At 38.4% G+C, this 22,008-nt stretch overlaps 3 protein-coding genes across 10 annotated transcripts in view; 2 read left to right on the top strand and 1 right to left on the bottom strand.

The window, feature by feature from the left end:
• sema4ba (sema domain, immunoglobulin domain (Ig), transmembrane domain (TM) and short cytoplasmic domain, (semaphorin) 4Ba) overlaps positions 1-9,208 on the top strand; it is a 43,751-nt gene extending 34,543 nt beyond the window's left edge. The window contains exons 9-15 of the mRNA XM_014993146.2: positions 2,233-2,414; positions 2,722-2,872; positions 3,109-3,319; positions 3,722-3,837; positions 4,212-4,369; positions 4,472-4,557; positions 4,664-9,208. Of these exons, the coding sequence (XP_014848632.1) occupies positions 2,233-2,414; positions 2,722-2,872; positions 3,109-3,319; positions 3,722-3,837; positions 4,212-4,369; positions 4,472-4,557; positions 4,664-5,436 (1,677 nt within the window). The 3' untranslated portion in view covers positions 5,437-9,208. The remainder of the gene's footprint in view (positions 1-2,232; positions 2,415-2,721; positions 2,873-3,108; positions 3,320-3,721; positions 3,838-4,211; positions 4,370-4,471; positions 4,558-4,663) is intronic.
• A 1,163-nt stretch (positions 9,209-10,371) lies between these two features.
• Positions 10,372-21,730, top strand: rasef2 (RAS and EF-hand domain containing 2). Of its 3 annotated transcripts, XM_088006273.1 has the most exons (18): positions 10,372-10,735; positions 10,820-11,126; positions 12,767-12,919; positions 15,725-15,815; positions 16,048-16,143; positions 17,043-17,120; positions 17,198-17,313; positions 17,429-17,497; positions 18,753-18,834; positions 18,951-19,021; positions 19,127-19,301; positions 19,403-19,504; positions 19,847-19,991; positions 20,248-20,329; positions 20,460-20,574; positions 20,668-20,781; positions 20,900-20,976; positions 21,066-21,730. In XM_088006273.1, the coding sequence occupies exons 2-18, from the start codon at positions 10,825-10,827 to the stop codon at positions 21,166-21,168; spliced, it is 1,971 nt and encodes a 656-aa protein (XP_087862399.1). In that variant the 5' UTR covers positions 10,372-10,735; positions 10,820-10,824; the 3' UTR covers positions 21,169-21,730. The 3 variants fall into 3 exon arrangements, with proteins under 3 accessions (XP_087862399.1, XP_014848636.2, XP_014848635.2); XM_014993150.2 differs by lacking the exon at positions 10,372-10,735 and having other exon boundaries at positions 10,745-11,126; positions 19,850-19,991; XM_014993149.2 differs by lacking the exon at positions 10,372-10,735 and having other exon boundaries at positions 10,746-11,126.
• Positions 21,729-22,008, bottom strand: part of fkbp16 (FKBP prolyl isomerase 16) — a 56,806-nt gene continuing 56,526 nt past the window's right edge. For all 6 annotated transcript variants that reach the window (XM_088006275.1, XM_088006274.1, XM_088006276.1 and 3 more), the window contains exon 10: positions 21,729-22,002. In XM_088006275.1, the coding sequence (XP_087862401.1) occupies positions 21,916-22,002 (87 nt within the window). In that variant the 3' untranslated portion in view covers positions 21,729-21,915. The remainder of the gene's footprint in view (positions 22,003-22,008) is intronic.

Consider the following 22,008-nt stretch of genomic DNA (forward strand, 5'->3'; position numbering starts at 1 on the left):
TGATTGGCTGGCTTTCTGTTCGGAAACTGCCAGCTGTGTTGAGAGACTCAAACACAACCCGTGAAGAAGAACCAGTGGGAAACTCCAGTTGAGTCAGAGCAAGCCCTGATGAGTTTGCTGGACTAGACAGATTTTTTTTTGTTTTTTGTGGTGTATCGCTTTGATACAGTTGTCAGAATTTTGCTTTTCTTTAAAAGTGTTAAAAAAGTATCTTTGAAAGTTGTTGGTTTTTTTTGTTTTTTTTCCCCCATTCATATCACTGCCTTAACATCCTGCAAGCCAAAGACGCAGCACCAGACTTGGTGTTCTTTTCTCTGTCCCTCTGCCCAAACTGTTTGGCAGTTATGAAGGCCTTTGAAGGCTTTTCTTTGGAACTCTGAACAAGCAGTAAAACAATTTATTATAAAAAAAGCATTTGACCAACCTAGAAAACGTATTGTTAATTTCTTATTCAGCAAACTTTAACACTTTCCCCAATTGCTATACTCTGTAGAATTTGAGTAGAATTAATTTTTTAATCAGTCCTCCATCTCATGTTGTTATCATAAATAAATAAATGAATTAATAAATAAATTATTTAGATATATGATGGACACAGAAAGATAAAAGTATTTCTTAGGAAGGATTTTTTTTTACAGATTATAAAATAAATAAGTCAAATTAGGAGTGTTCATGTAAGTATGTTAAGATACACTGAAACATACTAAACTTCTATAAATGTTTTGTATTTCTTTGGGGGATTTAACATGACTAATTCAAGCTTACAGACTGAACTGATGTTAGACAAAGTTCAGCTCCTGGGCATTAATCTACACCAGGCATCGCCCAGAAGGTTTAAACTGTTATTATTCAACTATTTACTTAAGTTTTCCAAACATTCAGTTTAAAGGCTCCATTTACCAGAATCAAGTAATCACTCACTCATGTAGTTTTCTCAGAAATTGTAAAATGAGGAACTCATCTTAAAGTTTCCTGGTACGGATTACCCATAAGGGAATTTCCACAATCCTTAAGTGTAGAATGTAAGCCAGAAGAAAAACAAAAGCTGGTATAATCGGGTACAAATGGTTCAAATAAAATAGTAAAATCTGCGCTTTGTTTCTGTTATCTCCCTAAAGCCAGTTCAAATCTCTGCAGAGGCTGCTTTCTCTGTCATTATGCATGTTCAGGTGTTTGCTGCTTTAGCTCTGCATCATCGGGGCTAGCCTGGATAAACAATGTTTTGCCGGGAACAAACAAAACAAAGTGTGTTCTCATTTGCGTGATTTGCTCAGTTTCCCATAAAGCTGCCTTTGCCGGCAGGCCTGTCCATGAGCTGCCTTTCGAACAAGGGATGCTTTTACAAGAGGATTAATGAATGGAATGCATTTGCTTCAATTATTTAGCAGTCAGTTTAAGATCACGGTAGCTTTAAATTATAAAACATGGGGATGCATGTTCCCTATTATCTGCCTGGGTTACTGCAATAACCACAGTCATTGCTTCAGTATTTGTTATGGATCATTTCATCCCCAGCAGGGCTCCAGTAGTCTCCTGGGAGGGTGCACCTAACCAAGGTTTTAGGTCATTTAGATCATTCAGGTGTTGTTGTTTTGTCTTTTCCGGCTTCTGATCATCACCCTTTCATCGTGTTGGATATGTGGGAACACTCGCATCTGAGTCTTAAATCCATCAGATGAGACATCAAACTTCCACTCCTGTCTCTCAGCATGTATTTGCTAAATTAGTTCTCATGTCAACAAGATCCTGTGTCACTCATGGCACAATAAAGGATTATGCCAAGGGCAGCAAATCAGAGGGGCCATGTCAGGGAAGAGAGGTTGTTGGGGGGCATTGTTTATTTCTCTTTTTCTCTCAGAAGCACTTGCCCTCTTCAGAGGCCCAAGTGTTGTTTTATCTATGCCTGTTAAGATGATGTAGTTTGTTTTCATGACCTAGAAGCGTTCTGCCTTGGGGTAAATCTCTGTGGGAGGCAAAGCTGATTGAGCCCATAAGGGGTTAATATTTTTCCTTCTTCTCTGGTTAATCAGATCCAACTTTGGACCAAACACACTCTGTTTATGCTTTCAGAAAGAAGAGGGCAAATAAAAAGAAAATGAAATGACATGTTAACAATATTGCATGTTCCATACAGGTCTTCAGGAACTTTCACTTATGCTATTACGCCCTTTACTGGTGTAAAGGGCGGTTAAAAGTCTTTTTGACTTTTAACCGCCAGCATTTGTCTTGTAGGGCGACATCGGAGGTGAGAGGGTGTTGCAGAAGAAGTGGACCACTTTCTTAAAGGCCCAGCTCCTGTGCTCGCTGCCTGATGATGGTTTTCCCTTCAACATAATCCAAGACATGTTTGTTCTCACGCCGAGTCCTGGGGACTGGAAGACCACTCTGTTTTATGGAGTCTTCACATCTCAGTGGTGAGGATAAATGTTTAAAACACCATACCAACAAAATTTATAAAAAAATATTTGCAGTATGTAAAACACATGTCAAAACAGAAATAAGACATCTAAATCTGACAAGTGTAATACGTAGGGAGTATAGTAGTAGTATGAGTTCAAATTAGAGATAACTCTACATGGACTCAGATTTTGATGCTGTAGGAGTGAGAATTGTGTGTACTACTTCTGGGAATGTTCCTGCTAGAAACCTACACTTTTTGTGGAATCTTAAGGGCAATTTCTAATATTTTTAGATTTTTACGAAACTTTTTTTGTCACTAAGGTATAAAGGTGCGTCAGGAAGCTCTGCAGTCTGTTCGTTCACCATGGACCAAGTGGAAAAGGCTTTCAATGGGCGCTACCGCGAGGTCAACAGAGAGACCCAGCAGTGGTACACGTACAACCATCCTGTCCCGGAGCCTCGGCCTGGAGCTGTGAGTACATATCTGCTGCCCTCTGCTGGAGAACCTGAACAACATATTAGCATCAACACACAACAGAGTCATGTCAGTTGCAAGACAGACGTGCTGTGGTCTGCACATCAGTTATGATCTTAATGATTAATGGCCAGACTGCTATTTGATAAAGATTCTACCAAACCACTGTTTGTGTTTTATGTCAAGTGTGATAGAATATGTAAATAAGATCACGTGTTTTGTTGCCTCCATAGTGTATTACAAATGCCACCAAAGGGCTGGGAATCTCTTCCTCGCTGCACATGCCAGACAAGGTGCTGAATTTTGTCAAAGACCACTTCCTGATGGACAGCGTGATTCGCAGCCAGCCTCTCCTGCTGAAGCGCAACGTACGCTACACGCAGATTGTGGTCCATGGAGTCCAGACAGCTAAAAAGGTCTACAATGTTCTTTTCATTGGCACAGGTAAGGCACTTTCCACCAATATTAAAGGCGGTGCTTTCAAGCACGTCTTTTAAAGACAAAAATATGTTGTGTCTCTAATGGCGTGTGTTACAATTTGAGCATTTTCTTTTCAGGTTTGTCAGATTGTTTTCAGCCCATCATTTTTACTCTTTATATTAAATATGCAAAATCATCACCCCTATATTGTGGCGGTGTTTCCAATTTAGAGTACCATGACTTCAAAAGTGCTTGTTGTAAAAGAAGATGATTTTTAATTGTCTCTATGACTTGAGAAACAATGGAAAGAATGGTTGTTATGTATTTATGATTAATGCAGGGGGTCTGTTGTCTGGCTCTAAATTGTAAGATGTTCCCTTTAACATGAGTCTTGTCTCATTTTAAGCTAACCTATGTGTTTTCTAGATGACGGAAGACTCCATAAGGCCATTAACATCAAAAACAAGATGCACATTATTGAAGAGATAGTGATCTTTCGTGACTCTAAACCGGTGCACCAAATTGAGCTGGACACCGAGAAGGTAAGGAGAGCTGCTTGGAAAGGAACATGTTGAATCTATCTCTAAAGCTTTCTCATTATACAACTTAAACAGTCTTAAAAAAGTTTTTCAAAAATGTCCCCAGTGGTAAAGAGCTTCAAAGCAAATGTATAATTTTCTTACTGGGATCTGCAAACAGGTTACTAGACGTGGATGTGTTACACTTCCTGAATGTCAGCATACATAAACTTCCATTTCTAAAATCAGGGTAAATGAATACTATTTAAAATGGTTAAAAAAAAGAACAAAAAAATCTACAGAATGATTACACCAGGAGTGGATATGGAAATCAATAAAAAAAAAAAAGTCACACAGACATTTGTCTAATGCCTCCTGACTTGTCCTGTCTTCTCCAGGGTCGGCTTTATGTTTCATCTCTCTCTGAGCTTGTGGAGGTTCCACTAGCTAACTGCACTAATTATCAGAGCTGTGGGGAGTGCATCCTTTCCAGGGATCCATACTGTGTCTGGAACAAGGGGCAGTGCGTAGACATCAGACGGGCTCCTGCAAGCAAGTACGAGCCGCTCTGCACAATATTCTGGCTAAAACCCAGTGTGAAACGCAAATATTAGATGATGCAAACACAAGCCCTAATGATTTGATGCATGTGTTTCAGTGCTCAGCAGCAGGATGTAGATGAAGCAAATACATCAGTCATTTGCAGGAAGCCAAGCCCACGGGTTGCTAATCATCCTCCAACACGTAGGTGAACTGCTCCTCTAAAAGCTGTCAACTTATTGTGTCAAGTCAATTATTATTCAGATAGCACAGCTTGCTATATCTTTTTTTCTGCTTTGCCTTCACACAGGAACATCTTCATGCCAGGCAATCATAATCCCGGCCAACACTTTCAAAGTACTGCCATGCAAGCTGCGCTCCAATTTGGCTGAGAGAAAGTGGCAATTCAGCGAAGGCACAGGTCACTTCCACTACCCCAGCCCAGAGGGGGGACTGGTGGTGGTCGCTCAGGCCGGCAGGCAGGAAACCTACGAGTGCTGGTCAGTGGAGGAAGGCTTCATGGAGTTGCTGGCAAACTACTGCGTGAGGGGCGAAGCCAGGCAGGAGAGCACCACCTTGACGGGCCGTTCCCGTGCGCCACCGCTTTCCCAAGAGGAAGTCATTTTTCTGCCAGGGGAAACCCTCTCTCCGCAGATAAACACCAAGACCTACTGGAATGAGCTGATTGTTGTGTGCGCTCTCCTGGGATTTTCCGTCGTGGTCTTCTCTCTGTTCGTGATCTACAGGAACCGTGACCACATGAAATCCATGCTGAAGGAGGGGGAGTGCCCCAATATGCAGCAGAAGAAGCCCCGAATAGTGGGGAAACCCGCTGAGAATTTACCACTAAACGGCAGCACTGTCACAACGTCAGCGTCGGATCACAAAGGGTACCAGACCCTTAATGACAACTACCTTTGCAGCACTCCGCCTCATGAGTGCTCCTCGCCCGACAACACCAAGAGCTTCTCAGAGTCAGAAAAGAGGCCTCTGAACTTAAAAGAGAGCCATGTAGAGATTTCTCCCTCATGCCCGCGGCCTCGAGTCAGACTAGGCTCTGAGATTAAAGACTCTATAGTGTGAGACTGACTGCAAAGAGCTGGAAAGAGTGCGCTTGTTGGTAAAGACTAAAATTCATAGGAGGAAGAGTACAGCACTCCGACAGTGAAACATTCATTACAGATATTTTGCACTTTGTCCACTTTTGTTCTGTCCCTGTGGTTCAATGTGCATTTCACTTTATTTTTCTCCTTCACACGGTGCATTCGGAGCAACTTCCAGTTTGCTCTCACACAAGGCTCACATGAATATAACAAGCACAGAGGTGGCATCAAAACCACCGGTAAGGGATTGTGTTTCAGGGCATTTCAACTTTCTCCGTCCATAAAATACACTGGTAATGCTTGGAAATGCAGAATGTTTCTCCAGGTTTATGTCACTGAGTTTGACACGGTTTCTAATGTTTTACTGTCATTCTGCCGTCTGTAGGTGTTTGCGCTTCACTGAAGCCTCACACTAGTTAGTGTGTGTTGCAAGTGAAACAATTGAAAGACATAGTTTTTCAGTGGTGGAAAATAGAAAATATAAAAAGCGCATTTATAATGACAAAGTGCCTTTTAAAAGTTTTCCAGTCCTTTGAATTTTTCTATATTTTGTGGTGTTACAACCACAAAATATGTATGTTATTAGAATTTTGGCTCGATACATTAATACAATGTAGTGCATCATTGTGAAGTAAATGGTTTTATTTTTTTTTTTATTATATATTTTTTTACAAATAAAAAAAAACAAACGTGGGGTATTTCTCTATCTGGTTCATACATCCATACACTGAGATCTTTGAGTAGAATTTTTCAAGTATTTAATCCCAATTGGATTAAGGTGTAGATTTTCATGAGGACATTATCATGCATTAATAGGCTTTGATCAATGTCATTCCATTCTACCTCTGGGCTTATGGGTTTATTGTTCTGCTGGGATGTGAATTTCAGTCCGACGTTCCACGTTTTCTTTCACGATTCCTCTTTATCTCGATCCGTCTCATAAAGTCTGACCAGATTCCCAAGTCCTTTTGAAGAAAAACATCTATGATTGTGTCATGATTCTGACACATTTATTTTTCACTGTAGTAGCACTGGTATTTTCAAGATGATGAGTGTTACTTTTGCACCATTCAACATTTGCACAGAGCCCAAATAGCTTTTGGTCTGTGGTAAACTGCAAAAAGAACTTATTTTAGTTTGGTTTCAACAATGACTTCCTTCTTGTTAGTTTTCCATAAAGGTCGGATTTGTAGAGTGGGCAAATAAAATCTGTCCTCTTAACAGAGTCTCCTGCCGGACTTATGCTTTTCTGCAGCTGATCTAAAATTATCTTGTGCCTCTCATCTACTTTTTTTTTATTAATGATCTTCTTGCCCAGTCTCTCAGTTTAAGTGGACAACTATGTCTTGGTGAATTTACTGTTGTGACATACTATTTCCATTTTCAGATGACCTTTGGTGTGTAAGATATCCAAAGGTTGTGATTTTTGTTTTATAATCTTTCCTAAGCTTCTTTAGATTTTCATCCCTGACCTGTTTTCTGTGTTCCTTGGTCTTCACGATGCTGTTTGATCTCTAATGTCCCCCGAGCCATTCATAAAATATGTGTTATTACGCGAAGATAAAATTACACACAGGGGCACTCAAATTACTAATCAGGTATTTCTGGAAAATAGTTGGTTGCACTCAACTTTGTTTTAGGAGTATCAGATTGAAAGAGGTTTAATGGAAAAGTACATTTTTATTTGACAAGAAAAAGATAACTTTTCCATGGAAGGAATCATCAAGTGGTACCTTTTGTTGGTCTTTCACAGAAAGGTCCAACAAAATACATTGAAGGTTATGGTTGTAATGTGACAAGATATGAAAAAGTTCAAAGATTATGAATACTTTTGCAAGGCACTTTAGAAAACATTAAAAGCATTAAAATTTCACATGAATCCCACAAACTCGACTGCTACAGGGGAAGAATACGTATATTAACATAGATGAAGACAGATATGCTCTTAAGCATGTAAATATTCTTATGATGAATTCTGACTTTTCTAAGTTTTCTGTTTCTACACGCGACACAGAGAGAAATCTCATTCTGTTTGTCATCACGGTATTAGTCACAAGATCGGCAGTCTATGCAAAGCGAATAATGTGAAATGAGGTTGATCGACATAGGATAACCTCACCTTGAGACTGGGTAAGCACAAGGTTTTGTTGCTGTGAATTACTTTAGAATCAGTGCCACTAAAAAAAAAAAAAAGAACAAAGCTACTCTTTATACAATCTTCAAATATGCAGCATACTCTAGCCATTTGTGGAGCGCTCCAGAGCAGAAGGCAGTGAAAACCTTGACAGGCTGGCAAAACGGGACAGATTATGAGGGTCCAGGACTGTTATGTAAATCTGTGGCGGCTGATTTATTGCAGCATGATGAAACTGTATAAATATTTATCATCACGATGTGGCAAAATGTTTTGGTTGCACAGAAACATTTTTTATAACCCCTTCTTCAGCGTTTCAAATATATATCACTGTTGTCACAGGGAAGTAGGGGTGAAAATAGAAATATTCTGACTTAAACGTCCCACATCTGTACAGCCTCAGCGTTAAATTGTTAGCCAATGAGTCTTAAAGATGAAAAGTAAAAAAAATAAAAAAAAACCTCTGCCTGCTTAAATAGTTTTGAGCGACCATAAGAGCAATAAGATCCATTCCCATCCAGAGACAAATACATGAACCAGTGCACTGAGTAATCATATTTATGCAGAAATAATGAATGATAAACTACAATAACTGCTCAATTCATGGATATTTCATCCTTCATAAGTTGTGTTTTAGTTAGGCATTGTGACAAAGTAAAGCACTTAGAGCATCATAAAGAACAGGCATATTCCTGTGGGATTTGCACATGATGTTAAAAAGCCTTATTATGTTGCAGGTTGTGGCTCTGAGTATAAATTTGCCTCGGCAAATGGGATTAAAATGCCTTCTGAAACAAAAATCAGGTGATGTGCCTCTTGAGACGATAAACTAACCAGGTATTAGAGCTTTAGAGTTACATGAGACACTGCAAGGTGTCAGAGAAATGGCCATATGTGGAAACAATTGAAAACGGTAAAAAGATTTGTACTATCATGTAATAGTGGCACAATTGTCTCTGTCATTGAACATAGCTCGTTAGGTGTTTTATTAGTTTTGTTCACTGATTGGGTGGCATCAGTCTCAGCCAGGGACTGAATTTTTTTCCTAAAACACAACTCCTAAACACATCTTCAAAAAAAAAAAAAAAAAAAAAAAAATTCAAGTATTACATTTCCTATTAAAGTGTTTTGTTTTTTTTGTCCTGAGACTGCCTAGCTGCAATCACTCATGCAGTGTAAAAGACTCATGCTTTGACTGTTAATAGCGTAAACAAATGGCAGCTTTTGGTGAAGTGACTGCCATGACAACAATACATGTGCTATAGTCAAATGCATTGTGGCGATATTCTACTCAAAAAGATGTGCAGGTACATTGAATACAAGCTGAAACTAATAATGCCACTGTAAAAGTATTGTCGTCCGCTCTCTCTCCTAATGAACCACTGTAGTCAGGCCTTCTATTAGATAGCACACGTTGCTCAGACTCCTGTCAACATGCATTGTACAGCCAGTAAACAGGTTTTGTAAAGTTATTTTGTAAATTCAGCTGCCAATGTACAGGTATTGTGAATTGTATTTTTGTATCATATATCACTACTGTTTTTGTTTTGTTTTGTTTTTGTATTGTATATAAAAAGCACTTTATTTTAATTTTTCAAATAAAGATGAACAAAGTTTTTTTTTTTGTTTTTTTTTTTCCATTGCTTCATAATTACTGTGAGCTATGAAAAGGCAAAATTGAGTTGTCCAAGATTTGAAGCTAATTTATTTATCATGACTAATCTTGAATTTGTTTAAAGTTTCTTATTTTGGTGCACAGAGTATTAAATTAAGTGAAACCATATTTTACAATGGAAAGTGGGTTTTGCAAATTGAATTCATATTTCATAAGAGTCACAATTATATAAAGTTTTATAGCCAAAATAAAATAATTTCTACAGTTTTATCATTAATAAAATTTAATTATTGCGATTTAAATTAAGCAAATACATCTTAACACATGTCCATTTTATCTTGAAGAGGAAGCTAAAGTGAGCCATTCTATTAGATTTTTTAGTTATTTCCATTACTTTATGGTGTAAATCAATACACATTGTAAGGCTTAAGGGGTGAGACAAAACTTTCGGGCCTAAAAATAGTCAGGGCAGCAAATAAATGCACATCAAAAAGAAAAGTCAGACAGGATCTAAAAGACACAGAGCTCCAATTCTTTGTTACATATATATTTTTCAAAAACATTCCTCAAGTACCAACAAGAGAATGAGAGAATCTCTCCCTGTTTTAAACCACCCAGCTTTTGAATCAGCAGCCTGCACCATTTCTAATTAAAGGAATGGAAACACCATTTTTCCAAGTACTTTCTACGTGAAAATACTTGCTGTCATTTAAATTTTAGATATATATTAGAAAATATGGGTTTTAGAATATATCTGAGTGACTTATTGACTTAAACTCAACTTTGTGTTGGCGATCAGAAAGCAACTATTTTAACAGTTGTTTTAAAAATAATTATTATCATTGTTATTTAAATTTAAACTAAATGTGAAGCAATTTATATGAAATTAAAGTTTCAAACCTTGATTGAACAGGAGACCCACTTCACATCAACGTCGCATTGTTACTCAAGAGGCAACTTTTCTAACTCTAATAATTCCAAAAAGAGTAACCAGATTCCACTAATGGTTAAAATGATTTGAATAAATTGTATCGTTTACTTATTAAACTTTAAATGTTGAACTTTTCAAAACTGATATTTTTAAAATGTTTAATTTTTAGATTAATTTGTATTTCAACATTATGCCATTGCTTAGGGTGGAACAATCTTTTATCATTTTTTATTTTAATACGCTTCTAATTGTATAGTTTTTTTTTTTTTTTTGTTTTTTTTTTTTGCGCAAATCAGATCTCAATAACAGTTTTCTTATTGGTTTCTGTGTTGGGATGACGCATTATTTTCAATAGAGAAGTAAAGAAGTGTTTGTGATAAAAGCCTCCCCATGCGCTATACACACCAAAAGCAAACAGACGTAAGCACTTGCTTATCTCTCCTGGATCTGCAGCAGGTTACCTTAGCTTCCCTCACCATGCAAAAGCCCAACAAACCTCTGCTGCTGCAGGAACTGGGAGGCCCGCCCACGCCGACACCTGGACCAATCCGTGTCCTCATAGGAGGGCAGAGCGTTTATTTGTCTCAGACGCCGCAGAGGTACGTACATTCAAAGAGAGGTGAATGTACGTACATTCACCTCTAAATTTCCATACGCTCTAATTTGAATGCGGCTTTTATCAGAAACTATGAACCCATCCAGTCTTCGAAGGCTGTTTTCCGCTTGCGACGTAAACAAGTCCGGAAGGATCGAGTATGAGGACTTCACAGTGGTCTGCAGGGAGCTCAGCGTCCCGAACGCTGAGGTCCAAACTCTGTTCGATAAGTTCGGAGCTTGTGAGGACGGCTACATCGACTACAGCCGGTTTTCCTCCAGGTTTCAGGAGGTTTCGGAGACTCTCAACTTGGCGTCATTTGGCTCAGGAGCAACCCCGACTCCGTGGGAAGAGTTTGTGGACAGGATAGATGAGGAGTTTACCCTCTCTGAAAGGTAAAGTCAATAACCGGACCGGAGTCTCACTTTGACCAGGATTTACATACCTTAGTGGCTACAGCACTTCTTAGCGACGATGTTTTGCAGAATAATCCATATTCTTTTAACTTTGTTTCGCTTTTAATCGTGCTACAACCACAAACTTTACTATCAGAGTAGTACATTAGAAAAAAGACATGGCTTTAACATTTCACAAATCTAAAAAGTGTGGCGTGAACTTGTGGGACAAAGATTCCTTGACAGGCTCAGATTCATTGTTGAGCATTTGTTGAAATCAATTTTACAGTGGTATTTAGGTTTGGTCTGTGACATGACTATTCTTTATTATTCTCTGTTCTAAGCCTCTCTATTTAATTTAATTTTGTCTACATGTTTAGGCTTGAAACTGAACCCAGTCTCAAGACTGGGTTGGAAACAGGGTTTAAGCTTGTTTGTTTATAAATGTACATATTGCTCTTAATACTTAAAAACAAAACTGTGTGAACATTTATATCTGTTGCTACTGTTGCTTTTATGGACAATAAAAACTGTGGGTTTTTTTTCTATTCTAAATCATTTTTAGTCTTTTTTTTTAAAAACATTTTCTTCCAAGAGTTTCTTGTGTTTATCCCCATCTGACCATCTTCACTGTCCCTACTAAACAAAAACATCAGAATGATGGGTTATTGTTACCATCATGGCATTGTGTTCTTTACTGTGCACTACAAAACACAATCTTACCAAGTACCTTTGGTCCAGTATGTACTTGGTGCGCTTGACATAAGAGAAAACTAACTTACAAGTAACATTTCAGCAAGATGCATCAGCTTGATTAAGTCAATAATTCCTTAATATTGATGAAAAAGTACCAGTTCCAAACTCTAGCCCCGTCTTTTTATTATCTTTGGGATAATCATATGCTCATCAGTCTGTGATTATGATTTCAAAACATCAAAATGAGTCCATTCCAAAATGTTGAAGACCTATGTTACTTTAAAAATAATGCAGAGGTGGTGGCGGTGGTAAGAGTTTGTCCTGCATCATAGGGTGGTTAGAGGGCCGATGGCACCGATCATGGCAGCCTGCAGGGAGCTGCCATGTTTGGTGAATGACTGAAACACTTTTGGGGTCCTGTGGACTCGGTGAAGCACTATACAAGTACAGGCCATTTACCATTTTAAAGTCCTCTAAGTTTTGCGATTTTTTTATTTTATTTTGTAACTGTCAAAAGTTTTTCACCAAATAGCTTCTGTAGAAAGGATGGGAAAAACCTTGCATGCAGTTTTCCTGGAAATAATCTGAAATAAAATCAGCTTTTATCTTTTTAATTCATTTAACCTCAATTAAGCATTTTGATTAAAGCATGGATGTTGCAATGAGGCTGCATTGATTTGGGAAAGATAAACTTAAAGTTTGAACAAGCAATTAAATATGCCATGACTGACCAGCAGTTGTGCATTTTGAAAATGCTGACTTCTAATGAGACACACTTAGTAACAATTAGAAGTGAAAATTTGGGTTAGGACCCAATTGCACATTTAAAAGAGGTTATTCGTCTACATATCACTTGTTGTTCCTCAAGCTCTCATTTCTTTTGGGTGTTTGGTTGCTGTTTCCTTCTCATTGCTGTTTGTAAGTTTTTGTTCTACCCTTTACAGTCTCAGGGAGCAGCTGGCTGACCTTTACCAGGTCATTCACTCCTCTGCAAACACAACTCTTCTGCAGGCGTATGAGGAAACCGTCCACTCCCTTGTCAGTCTAAGCCTGGAAAACAAACTAGCGAGTGAACAGCTGGAGACCAGTTTGAAGAGGTAAGAAAAATAATGCAAGTTTTCCGTTGCGGGGTCAGTGAAGCGAGCCGTTGTCTTGGAAAATGAAAATAAATGAACATGTAGGTCATAAAGAGCTTCTGCTTGACTAATGAAGTCCTTTCCTGATCCTCCAAAGAGTGCTCGGAAAATCTCCATGAGGTTTCATCAGTTCAATGTATTGTGCAGCTCTAGTGCAAATTGGTTTTGCCTGTTAGACATGATTTTTGTGTTTGTATCTATTTATTTATGGAAATCAGAATGCATTTGTTAAATTAAGACTGAATCGTAATACATTACAGCTTTTAAATGGTGATTGCTTCTTTTGATGTTTTTATTAAAATAAAAAGTACTAAGTCAAATTTACTGAAAATCTGCCAAAAAAGTTTTTTAACTTGTTTTTTTCTTATGGCTTCCTGATGTTAACATTTTCAGTAACATTTTCTCAGTCATTTTTACCATGCTAAGCTCTTTAAATGTTAATAGATAACTTGGTAAATGTTTTCCAATATTAAAGGAGACTATTGTGGAGTTAGCTTGTTCTTCCTTGTAACTTGTGGCTATGTGGATAAATTCCCATTAATGCAGACTGATTGTCTCTGAGATCTTGTGATGCTATCGCAGTTTACTGTGCCGTCTGTCAGCTGGCTCATCGTGTTGCTGCACTACAGCTTCCGTCGTTTAGTATTTTGCTTTTTGAATGTTCCCTTAATTATTCTCCAGAGTATTCAGAAAAGATCTTGATTTGTGCCGTTTGTTCAGCAGTTTTGCTTATGCCATTGTGCATTAAAATCCATGTTAACTCGCATGAGAAAAAGTGGTTTCAAACTTTTGACATTACAAAGTACACAAAAAAAATTACTAAAATAATTTTCTTTGAGAAATGAACTTGTAGGTTAAACTTAGCTTTATATCTTGGTTAGGCAACATTAATGGCGACAACTTTCAGATGCTAGAAGCACTCTGTTGTGTAGTACAAATAGTAAAAATGTATAGTAGCCTAATTCATTTATCTAATAGTGATGTGGGAAGAAGCCAAAGAATGCAGAGAGAATCCACAGGCAAAACATCCAAACTCTTTGCAGAAAGACCCCTACCTGGGATTTGAACCCAAGAACTTCTTTCTGCAAAGCAAACGTCCAACCGCAATTTTTCAACTCCAAAAGAAACGTGTCGTCAAATTAAGAGGTTACTTTAAGTCTAACTCTGCCCGGACTATAAATAGTTTTGAGCTCAACTGCACAGCACTTTCAATAACTTGTATCTTCCTTCCACTCATAAGGTTTGTATAGTTAGGAGTTTGCACTAAACTAGCAGGCTTATACTAGTCCTATTCCTTTCTGTTTTTCATATGACCTCTGTTCATAACATATTAAGTCCTAGTGCACTAAACCTGCAGAAATGGATTTCTTATTCTTAATAAATTTAATGCACGTCTGCTTTAACAGGAGCTATGGCTTGGCTGAGTAGGTCACATCACTATAACTGATCTAATCTGTTGTCACATCTGCAAAGCTGGTTGGGGAAAACGAGATTTGTTAGATCTCACGTACACAATGCACACATGCCCCGTTTAACAGTGTTTCTCTTTGTGCAGTAGGATAGGAAAAGGTAAAAGTTTTTTTTTTTTTTGTTTTAGTTAAAATAGTAATTAATTTCTGCTTTGCAAATCAAAATTGAAATGAACATTTAAATAACTGCACAGTCCTAAGCTACAGGTTCCCAGCACAGCAAATTTTGCAGTGTTAAATCCACACTTAATCATATTTGTTTGTGTAACACATTTCAGTAGCATGTCAGTTCCAAGTTCTTTACATAGTGTAAACCTAAAATGCATCATAAACAGACATAGTCAACCGTTGTGAAAACAAATGTTACATTTTGTCTAGTGCCACTGTTAAAACAATCAACACACATCAAACATGTCATTTGGTGCATAATAAAGTAGAAGTATTTATGATCAAAAGCTACTCTAAACAGGTGAGTTTTAATCTTGATTTTAATTAACTCAACATTTCCAGTTTTCTGGAAACTGTCTGAGATTTGATTTGCATAGAAGCTGAATACAGTTTGCACTTGCGTGTATGTGGTGATCAGAAATTGTGTTTAACTTTTTTTCAACAGCTCATTCTACTCTGTCTGTTTTGAAAGAGTCAATAAACTTTCACACTGCATATTTAACACTGTAAAATTTACTGTAAGTGAGGCAGGAGATGCAGATGTAATCCTGTATGGCAGGTCGTGCCTCTAACTGCAAAGAGGAGCTCTGGCTTGGCCTGAATCCTTCTTGTCTTGTGATCGCTCTCTCAGCAGTCACACTCGTCGGATGCAGTTTGTATCTTCTACCAAAAAAATGCAGCTACATGCATGCAGGAGACGGGTATAGTGATTTTTTTGCCCCATGTCTGAGCTCTCTCTCAGGTTGAGTTAGTGCACAGTATGAGATAGGTGACATTCCTTCCCTTAAGGAAGCAGGAAGCTATAAATACACTGCCCTGCCTGGTTATTTAGGCTTTATAAGAAGCTAAGCATGTCTCTCTATTGTCTTTTAAAGATGTCTGGGAATCAATTAGCAAAGTCTTCCCTCATTTGTGCGCTGATCTAATGAATGTGGGTGGGTGAAAAAGATCAGCACATTTTTACAAAACTCTGTCCCTCCCTTGTCTCTGGTTGGTTTTGTGTGAGGGTTGCTTTGAGTAGAGTAGTCGAGTGTGAAGTTTTGACTGAGCGGACGTGTGGACCTGAGCTCTGGTTATGCAGTTGTGAGCCTGCAGCTCCAACCCGTCTTGTCCACTTTTGTTAAAACAGAGCTGAGGAGTTAAATACCAGTCGGCTGGCAGAGCTGGAGGACGACATTCAGCAACAGTTAGCCCGAGCAGAGGAGCGGGCCAGAGATGAGGTGAGTGCCATATGTACAATTTTTATGTACAAACATAATGAGTTAATGTTGCTTTCCGGCTGAAACAAAAAGCTTGTTATTTATTTTTTTTTACCAGAACCACCTACATAGCTGTGGTGAAGTCAACAGGTTATGTGTCTCTCACAAAGAGGCTCTGTAATGTCAGATGAAAGCCTCACTTCACGCTCTTAGCCGGCCTGTACCTCTGACTGCTTTGGTTTCATGTTTGCAGGAGCGAAAGAAAATGGAAGGAATCATAGCAACCATGCAGAGGAAACACAACGATGAGATTGCAGATCTGCATGCCACAGCTGATCAACTGTTAATGGTAGGCCTGTCACAGAAAAACGCATGACTTTTTTTTTTTTTTTTTCTCCAATGGGAAATATTCTGTCTTTTACACTTTAACAACTAGGACAACAAATTCTATCCGAGACGGTCTAATGCATTCAATGTTTGTTTTTCAGCCTGTCGCACACATTTGAAACACATACACATTCTTTTCTAAAAACTGTAAAAGATGAGCTGCAGGTTCTTTTGAAAGAGACTTTAAATACTATGTTATTGCATTGGGATTTTAAGTGGAAGTAGAATCATCTGTAATGACACAAATTGTCTCGGAGCAGAACAGACTAAAGGACTTACTTTGCTAGGTACTGCATAAAAACTTGAAGTGCCTGTTCATCGTAACCAGTCTGAAAGAAATGCACAACAGTTGATGATATTCCTCATAATTTATTTATTTTTTAACTTTATTGGAACTAACGTAAGCCTCTTCTGAAACTACTCGGGCAATAATAAAACACAAAGTGCTTATGTTTTAACACAGCAGCCGTCTGTGTGTGGAAGCGCTTGCTACTTTTGTCCTGTAGATGGCCACAGTTGACAGTAAACACAAATAAAGACACCAGCTCTTCCTTGTAAGCAGGATTACTGGTTAATGCTGCTCACAGTGATGAGTAGAATGTGTGCACTCTTTAATTTCAGGAGATTTATTTTAAACCTAAGCCAAACATGCGTTTGAGGAAATCCGTAAACGGCGATCCCACACTTCATTGTTGCGTCATTATGTTAGACTTACAAGTAATGGTGCCTAGTATATACAATTAAAATTTCCCCTCATCCTCCTGTTGTAGTATTTGACAATATGTGAAATGTTAACTAAAACTGGCAACAGAAACGTGTTTCAGCTGTCTAACAAAATGTTTATATGGCTTTAATTTGGAGAACCAGGAGAGCTCTGAACTAAACCACGCTAAAGACGAGGTGATCAAACTGAACAAGCAGATCAGTGATCTATTACAGGTAAGGAATCTGGATTCCAAGTCAATTATATCACATGCACTTTGGGTTAAATTGCTTAAAAGTGCGTCTTTGTGCAGGAAAATGAGCAGTTGCGAAGTTCTCTGGTGCAAAACCAGACAAACATGGCTGTGCTCCACTCTGAGCTGGACAAGCTGAAGAACATGTTTGGAGAGCAGAAAGCCCAGCATGAAAGGTAAAGTTTGTTGTTGTTGTTGTTGTTGTTTTTCTGGTTAAACTAATAAATTTTGCCCCATTGGTTTATGGAATGAAAGTGTGTAATTTTTATTTTATTTTTTTTTTCTTCACAGAGAAACAGAAGTATTAAAACAGATGGTGACAGAATATCAGTCGTACTCTAACCACATTCAGGTCCTCCAGTGAGTCCACCTTGATCATATTTCTTGTTTTGGATGGCCTAATGAAGAATGCAAAAAAAAAAAAAAAAAAATGGATGCTTATTGTATAGAATAGATAAGATTTAGATATCAAAGGTCAACAATAGAAGATCAAACTTTTTAAGCAACTGTAAAAATTAAAATGACTTTAAAAATAGAGAAGCAATCAATTTTGCAAAATATCATGGTGGAGAGTAATCCTAAGGTGAAGAGCCACTTGGTTCAAACCTCTATAGCTTGTAGTATCCAGCTACAGTCAGGGAAATGGACAGTGTGGATCTTAAAGTCTGTGAAAAAGTCACAATATGCAGAAGATCAGAGAGATGTGGAGGTGCAAAGTTGTGACGAGACCTGAAACTGTGAGGAAGAAATTTAAAATCAAGAAAGTTGTTTGTGGACAGAATTAATATGCTTATTGGGGGGGAAAAACAGACATGACCCAGGCAGCTATATTCTGTATCATTTGGAGTCTATGGAGATTTTTGTGATAAACCACGCAAGTCACTTAAGCTCTATTTGAGTCCAGGCAAATATTGCCAAATACTTTTGGCAATATAGTGCTGGCTGTTATTTGTACAATATTGAATTGTAGGTCTGAGACTGAGTCACTCCAATCCAACGTCTGTTTATACATGAAGAGCATATTTGCACTGTATAAGATTGGTTTCTGCTGCTCTTGTTGATCTGTTTAGAGTGAATATGTGGCTGTAAGGTGTGCCCTTACCAGCTTGTTTGTACAGCAGGTAGTCTATTCGACAGGCTCTCTTGCTAGTCTGGGTGCTACATGAGTGCTTCTTGTTGTTATTCTGAAAAAAAAGTAAGCATTTTGTACTAAATACTTACTGAAATCTCAGTTATGTTTGTATTGATGTGTAATGATGGCACTTGACAAAATATAATGTATACACGTTTTCTCAGTTATTGACTTCTGTGTCTTCTGACACTGAAGTCAATAATTAAATGAACTTTAAATTGTTTTGTTGCAGAAATGAACTTGATTGTTTTATTTAAAAAAGGAACAAGCTGGACTTATTTTGTATTGGGCTGCTAATGAGCCTATATGACATAACTCAAATCCATAAGAAGAAAAAAATGACAATCAAATGCAAAAATAACGACTTTGAAAGAAATGAAAGCTAAAGAGAAATTACAGAATGAGGAACAACTTGATGTTTTCCTCAAGGAACTGTGTGAATATTGACTATATGCTCTTGTACTTTCTTGAACACATCATCAGGGAAATGAACAAGAAGCTTTATGACAGTAATGACGGACTGCGTTCAGCTTTAGCCAGTCAGATGGTTACAGCTAAAAGGAGGGTGAGTTCCTTGTTTGCTCAGCTATGTTTCCTCATACCTGCTGGCATTACCAGAAAGAACCTCAATGTTCTGTTAAGTGCACAAGTAAAATAAAATGTTTCTAATCCACTCAACAGCTGTCTCCTCAAGACGAAATCCCTGCCAGGAGAATGAAACCTATTCGACAGAGCACACTCAATCATGGCAGGTAGATGGAGTTCCTGTGCTCACCTGCATGACAACTCGGACTGATCACTGGGAAGATCAATTGTCACAACAATAATCTGATGTGTGTGTGTGTGTGTGTGTGCAGATCCGAGCAGAACCCCAGCATCTCCCGTGTGTCCACCTGGGCTGACCGGTACCTGGATAGCGGCTTGCCAATGGACACGGTTGAGAACTCAGCCAGTGACTATGATTCTGACGGCAGCATGAGCTCTTTGGAAACCGTGCACCACAGTTACTCATCCATGCCGTCAGATGTAGAGGTGGGGAGGGGAGGGGGGAACGGAGCAGGATCGATTAAAAACGGCAACAGTTTTTATTCTGCCAGAACCTTTTAAAATGGTATTTATTTTGGTTGTTGCAGATATCAGAGGTCCGGTCCGAGGCTGCAGTCTCTGTAGCTCCCAGCCAATCCAGCTCCATCTCTTCATCCCTGCGAAAACGCCTGTCTGCCTTTCCCATCAAGGTTAAAAAAAAAAAAAAAAAAAAAAAAAAGCTTGGATTTATGATATCTTACAAATGTTGGAATTCTAATTAATTAAATTAATTAGAATTCTGATTTCATTAGTGCAGGAGTTATCTCGTACCTTTTTGTCAACTTTTTTTCTCTCCCTCTTTATATTCTGCTAAGACAGTCATTGGCCAGCGGCTAAAAGAAAAGGGCCTTACTTAGTAGTTGTGGATTACTAATTAAGAATTCACAGAATCTTTGATCCAGCTATAGAAATAATGAATTAATACATTTATTTATTTATTGGATCCATATGTGATCTCGTATTCCTAATTTTCTTTGTGACTCTCTTTGCAGCAGGTAGGGGACGACGTCACAGTGACAGAAGGACCTTCACCAGTGTACCGTGTTGTTTTAGCAGGAGATGCAGGAGCTGGAAAGTCCAGTTTTCTGTTGCGCTTGACACTCAATGAATTTAGAGCAGACATTCAGACAACGTTGGGTAGGTAACCGTAAATATGCTGCCTTCACATACGCAAGTGTTTTTTTTTTTTGTTTTTGTTTTTTACTTACAAACACACTGGTAATACCCTGAAAAAGGAGTCTGTGTTGAATTGTTTTATCCAGAGAGATGCTACCTGCTTCACTTTCCCCCCCCCCCATCTCATCCTGTTTTAAATAAATTTGTTAAAAAATGAATCTCACAGCTGTGAATTCCTGACTTCAGATATTTTAACATGATACATTTCTGCACCCAGGTATTGATTTCCAGATGAAGAAGTTGCAGGTGGACGGAGAGACGATAAGTCTGGAGATATGGGACACGGCCGGTCAGGAAAGGTACACCGCTTCCTAGAAAGAAGTCTCAAGATGGTAGCGACATGGAAATAATGGATTGCATCACTGTAAATGTGTAAACATTGACAAGACGCACTTTGCTTAAAAAGAGCTGTGCTTCCTTTTACTGTAGGTTCCGTAGCATTGCCAAGTCCTTTTTCCGTAAAGCTCATGGAGTCCTGCTGCTTTATGATGTTGCCTCAGAAAAGAGCTTCCTGAACGTCAGAGAGTGGATAGATCAAATTCAGGTAACCACGGCTCTGATGAGACATTAAATGCATCTCACAGATGGTTGTAATACGTACTGTACGTCTCCTTCTGTGTTTTTCTTTTTTTTTAAGGAGTCCGCAGATGAAAAAATTCCCTTTTGTATTGTTGGAAACAAGGTGGACCTCCGGGAGCAACTTCCTGAAGGAAGCTGCGTTTGCAGCTCACACGGAGAAAAGCTGGCCCAGGTGTTACTTTCACCACATGAATGATTGTTTTATAAAGATGTTCAGCCCTCGAGGTGTCAGAGTAAACGGTCTGCAGTCGGGAATGTTGACGCTTTGCTTTGTCTTCTTCGCTTTGCAGGCGTACGGCGCCATGTTCTGTGAGACGAGTGCCAAAGAAGGAGCCAACATTGTTGAAGCTGTGCTTCATCTAGCACGGTAGGAAAGTTGCCTGCAAAAATGCCTGTTTTAAAAGTAACTGTAGCATATTGAGAGATGGGCCTGTGTCTTTCTTTATGTTTCTACAGAGAAATAAAGAAAAATGGCAAATTGAGGTGGGAGTCAGAATCTCGGATCATGTTGAACGAGGCCCTCCAGAAGAAGGTGGTTAAAGGTTGCTGTGGACTGTAAACATGAGGACAGAACAATGAAGAATATCGCGCTGCTTGTATCTCAAAAAGGAACAACATTAAGCTTGTTTACTTTTGTTTTTACTTTATTCTATTTCACCTCTTAACTGTAAACATAGTGAAGGGTTACTCTTTGGTCAAAATGAAGGTTTTTGTAGTAAACTGCACATGTACAAATACAAATTCACATCATGTATTTTGCCGAAAATATTTAAGCTTTTATATTTATTTGGAAATGGATAAGTATTATTACCAGAATTAGGATTTAGCCTAAATATATTTAATAATTTTTAAGAGTTTGTCAAATGTTTTTGTTTAAATATCCCTTTGGAATCGGGACTGTAATGCTAACAGAGATGTATTTGTTTAGAGGATTACATTTACCAGCATCTCCTTCAATATTTTATGGTGAAATATATTTTAACATGAACTTTGTGGAGCGTTGATCAAATGTAATTTTGAGCTATTTTACTGAGTTTTTTTTTTTTTACACTTTTTAAAGCATCTTTGTAAGCAAAAATAAAGGCAACCCCCTTCCCCAAATAAAACTTGACTGCAAACAACTTTTATAAATTTATCAACTGACTCTCTTCTAAAAATCCACTTTTCAGTAAAAACATTCAAAGCTCAAGTTCAGTTTCCTTCCCGGCTGTGCCGCTCATACGGTGGGGACCTGCTGGAAGACAACTGGAAATCGATCAGCTCCAGTGAATCGCATTTTTTTTTTTTCCCTTCCTGCAGAGGATTTTTAGTTTCTTGCGGTCATAATCACAGACGTCACCAAGCTGCCCAAGGCCACCACCAGAGCTCCCAGGATGAACTTCCAGGAAAGTCCCTGGAA

The sequence above is a fragment of the Poecilia mexicana genome, unplaced genomic scaffold (genome assembly GCF_051168715.1).
Source record: "Poecilia mexicana isolate PSO_F unplaced genomic scaffold, ASM5116871v1 scaffold_6, whole genome shotgun sequence".
NCBI lineage: Eukaryota > Metazoa > Chordata > Actinopteri > Cyprinodontiformes > Poeciliidae > Poecilia > Poecilia mexicana.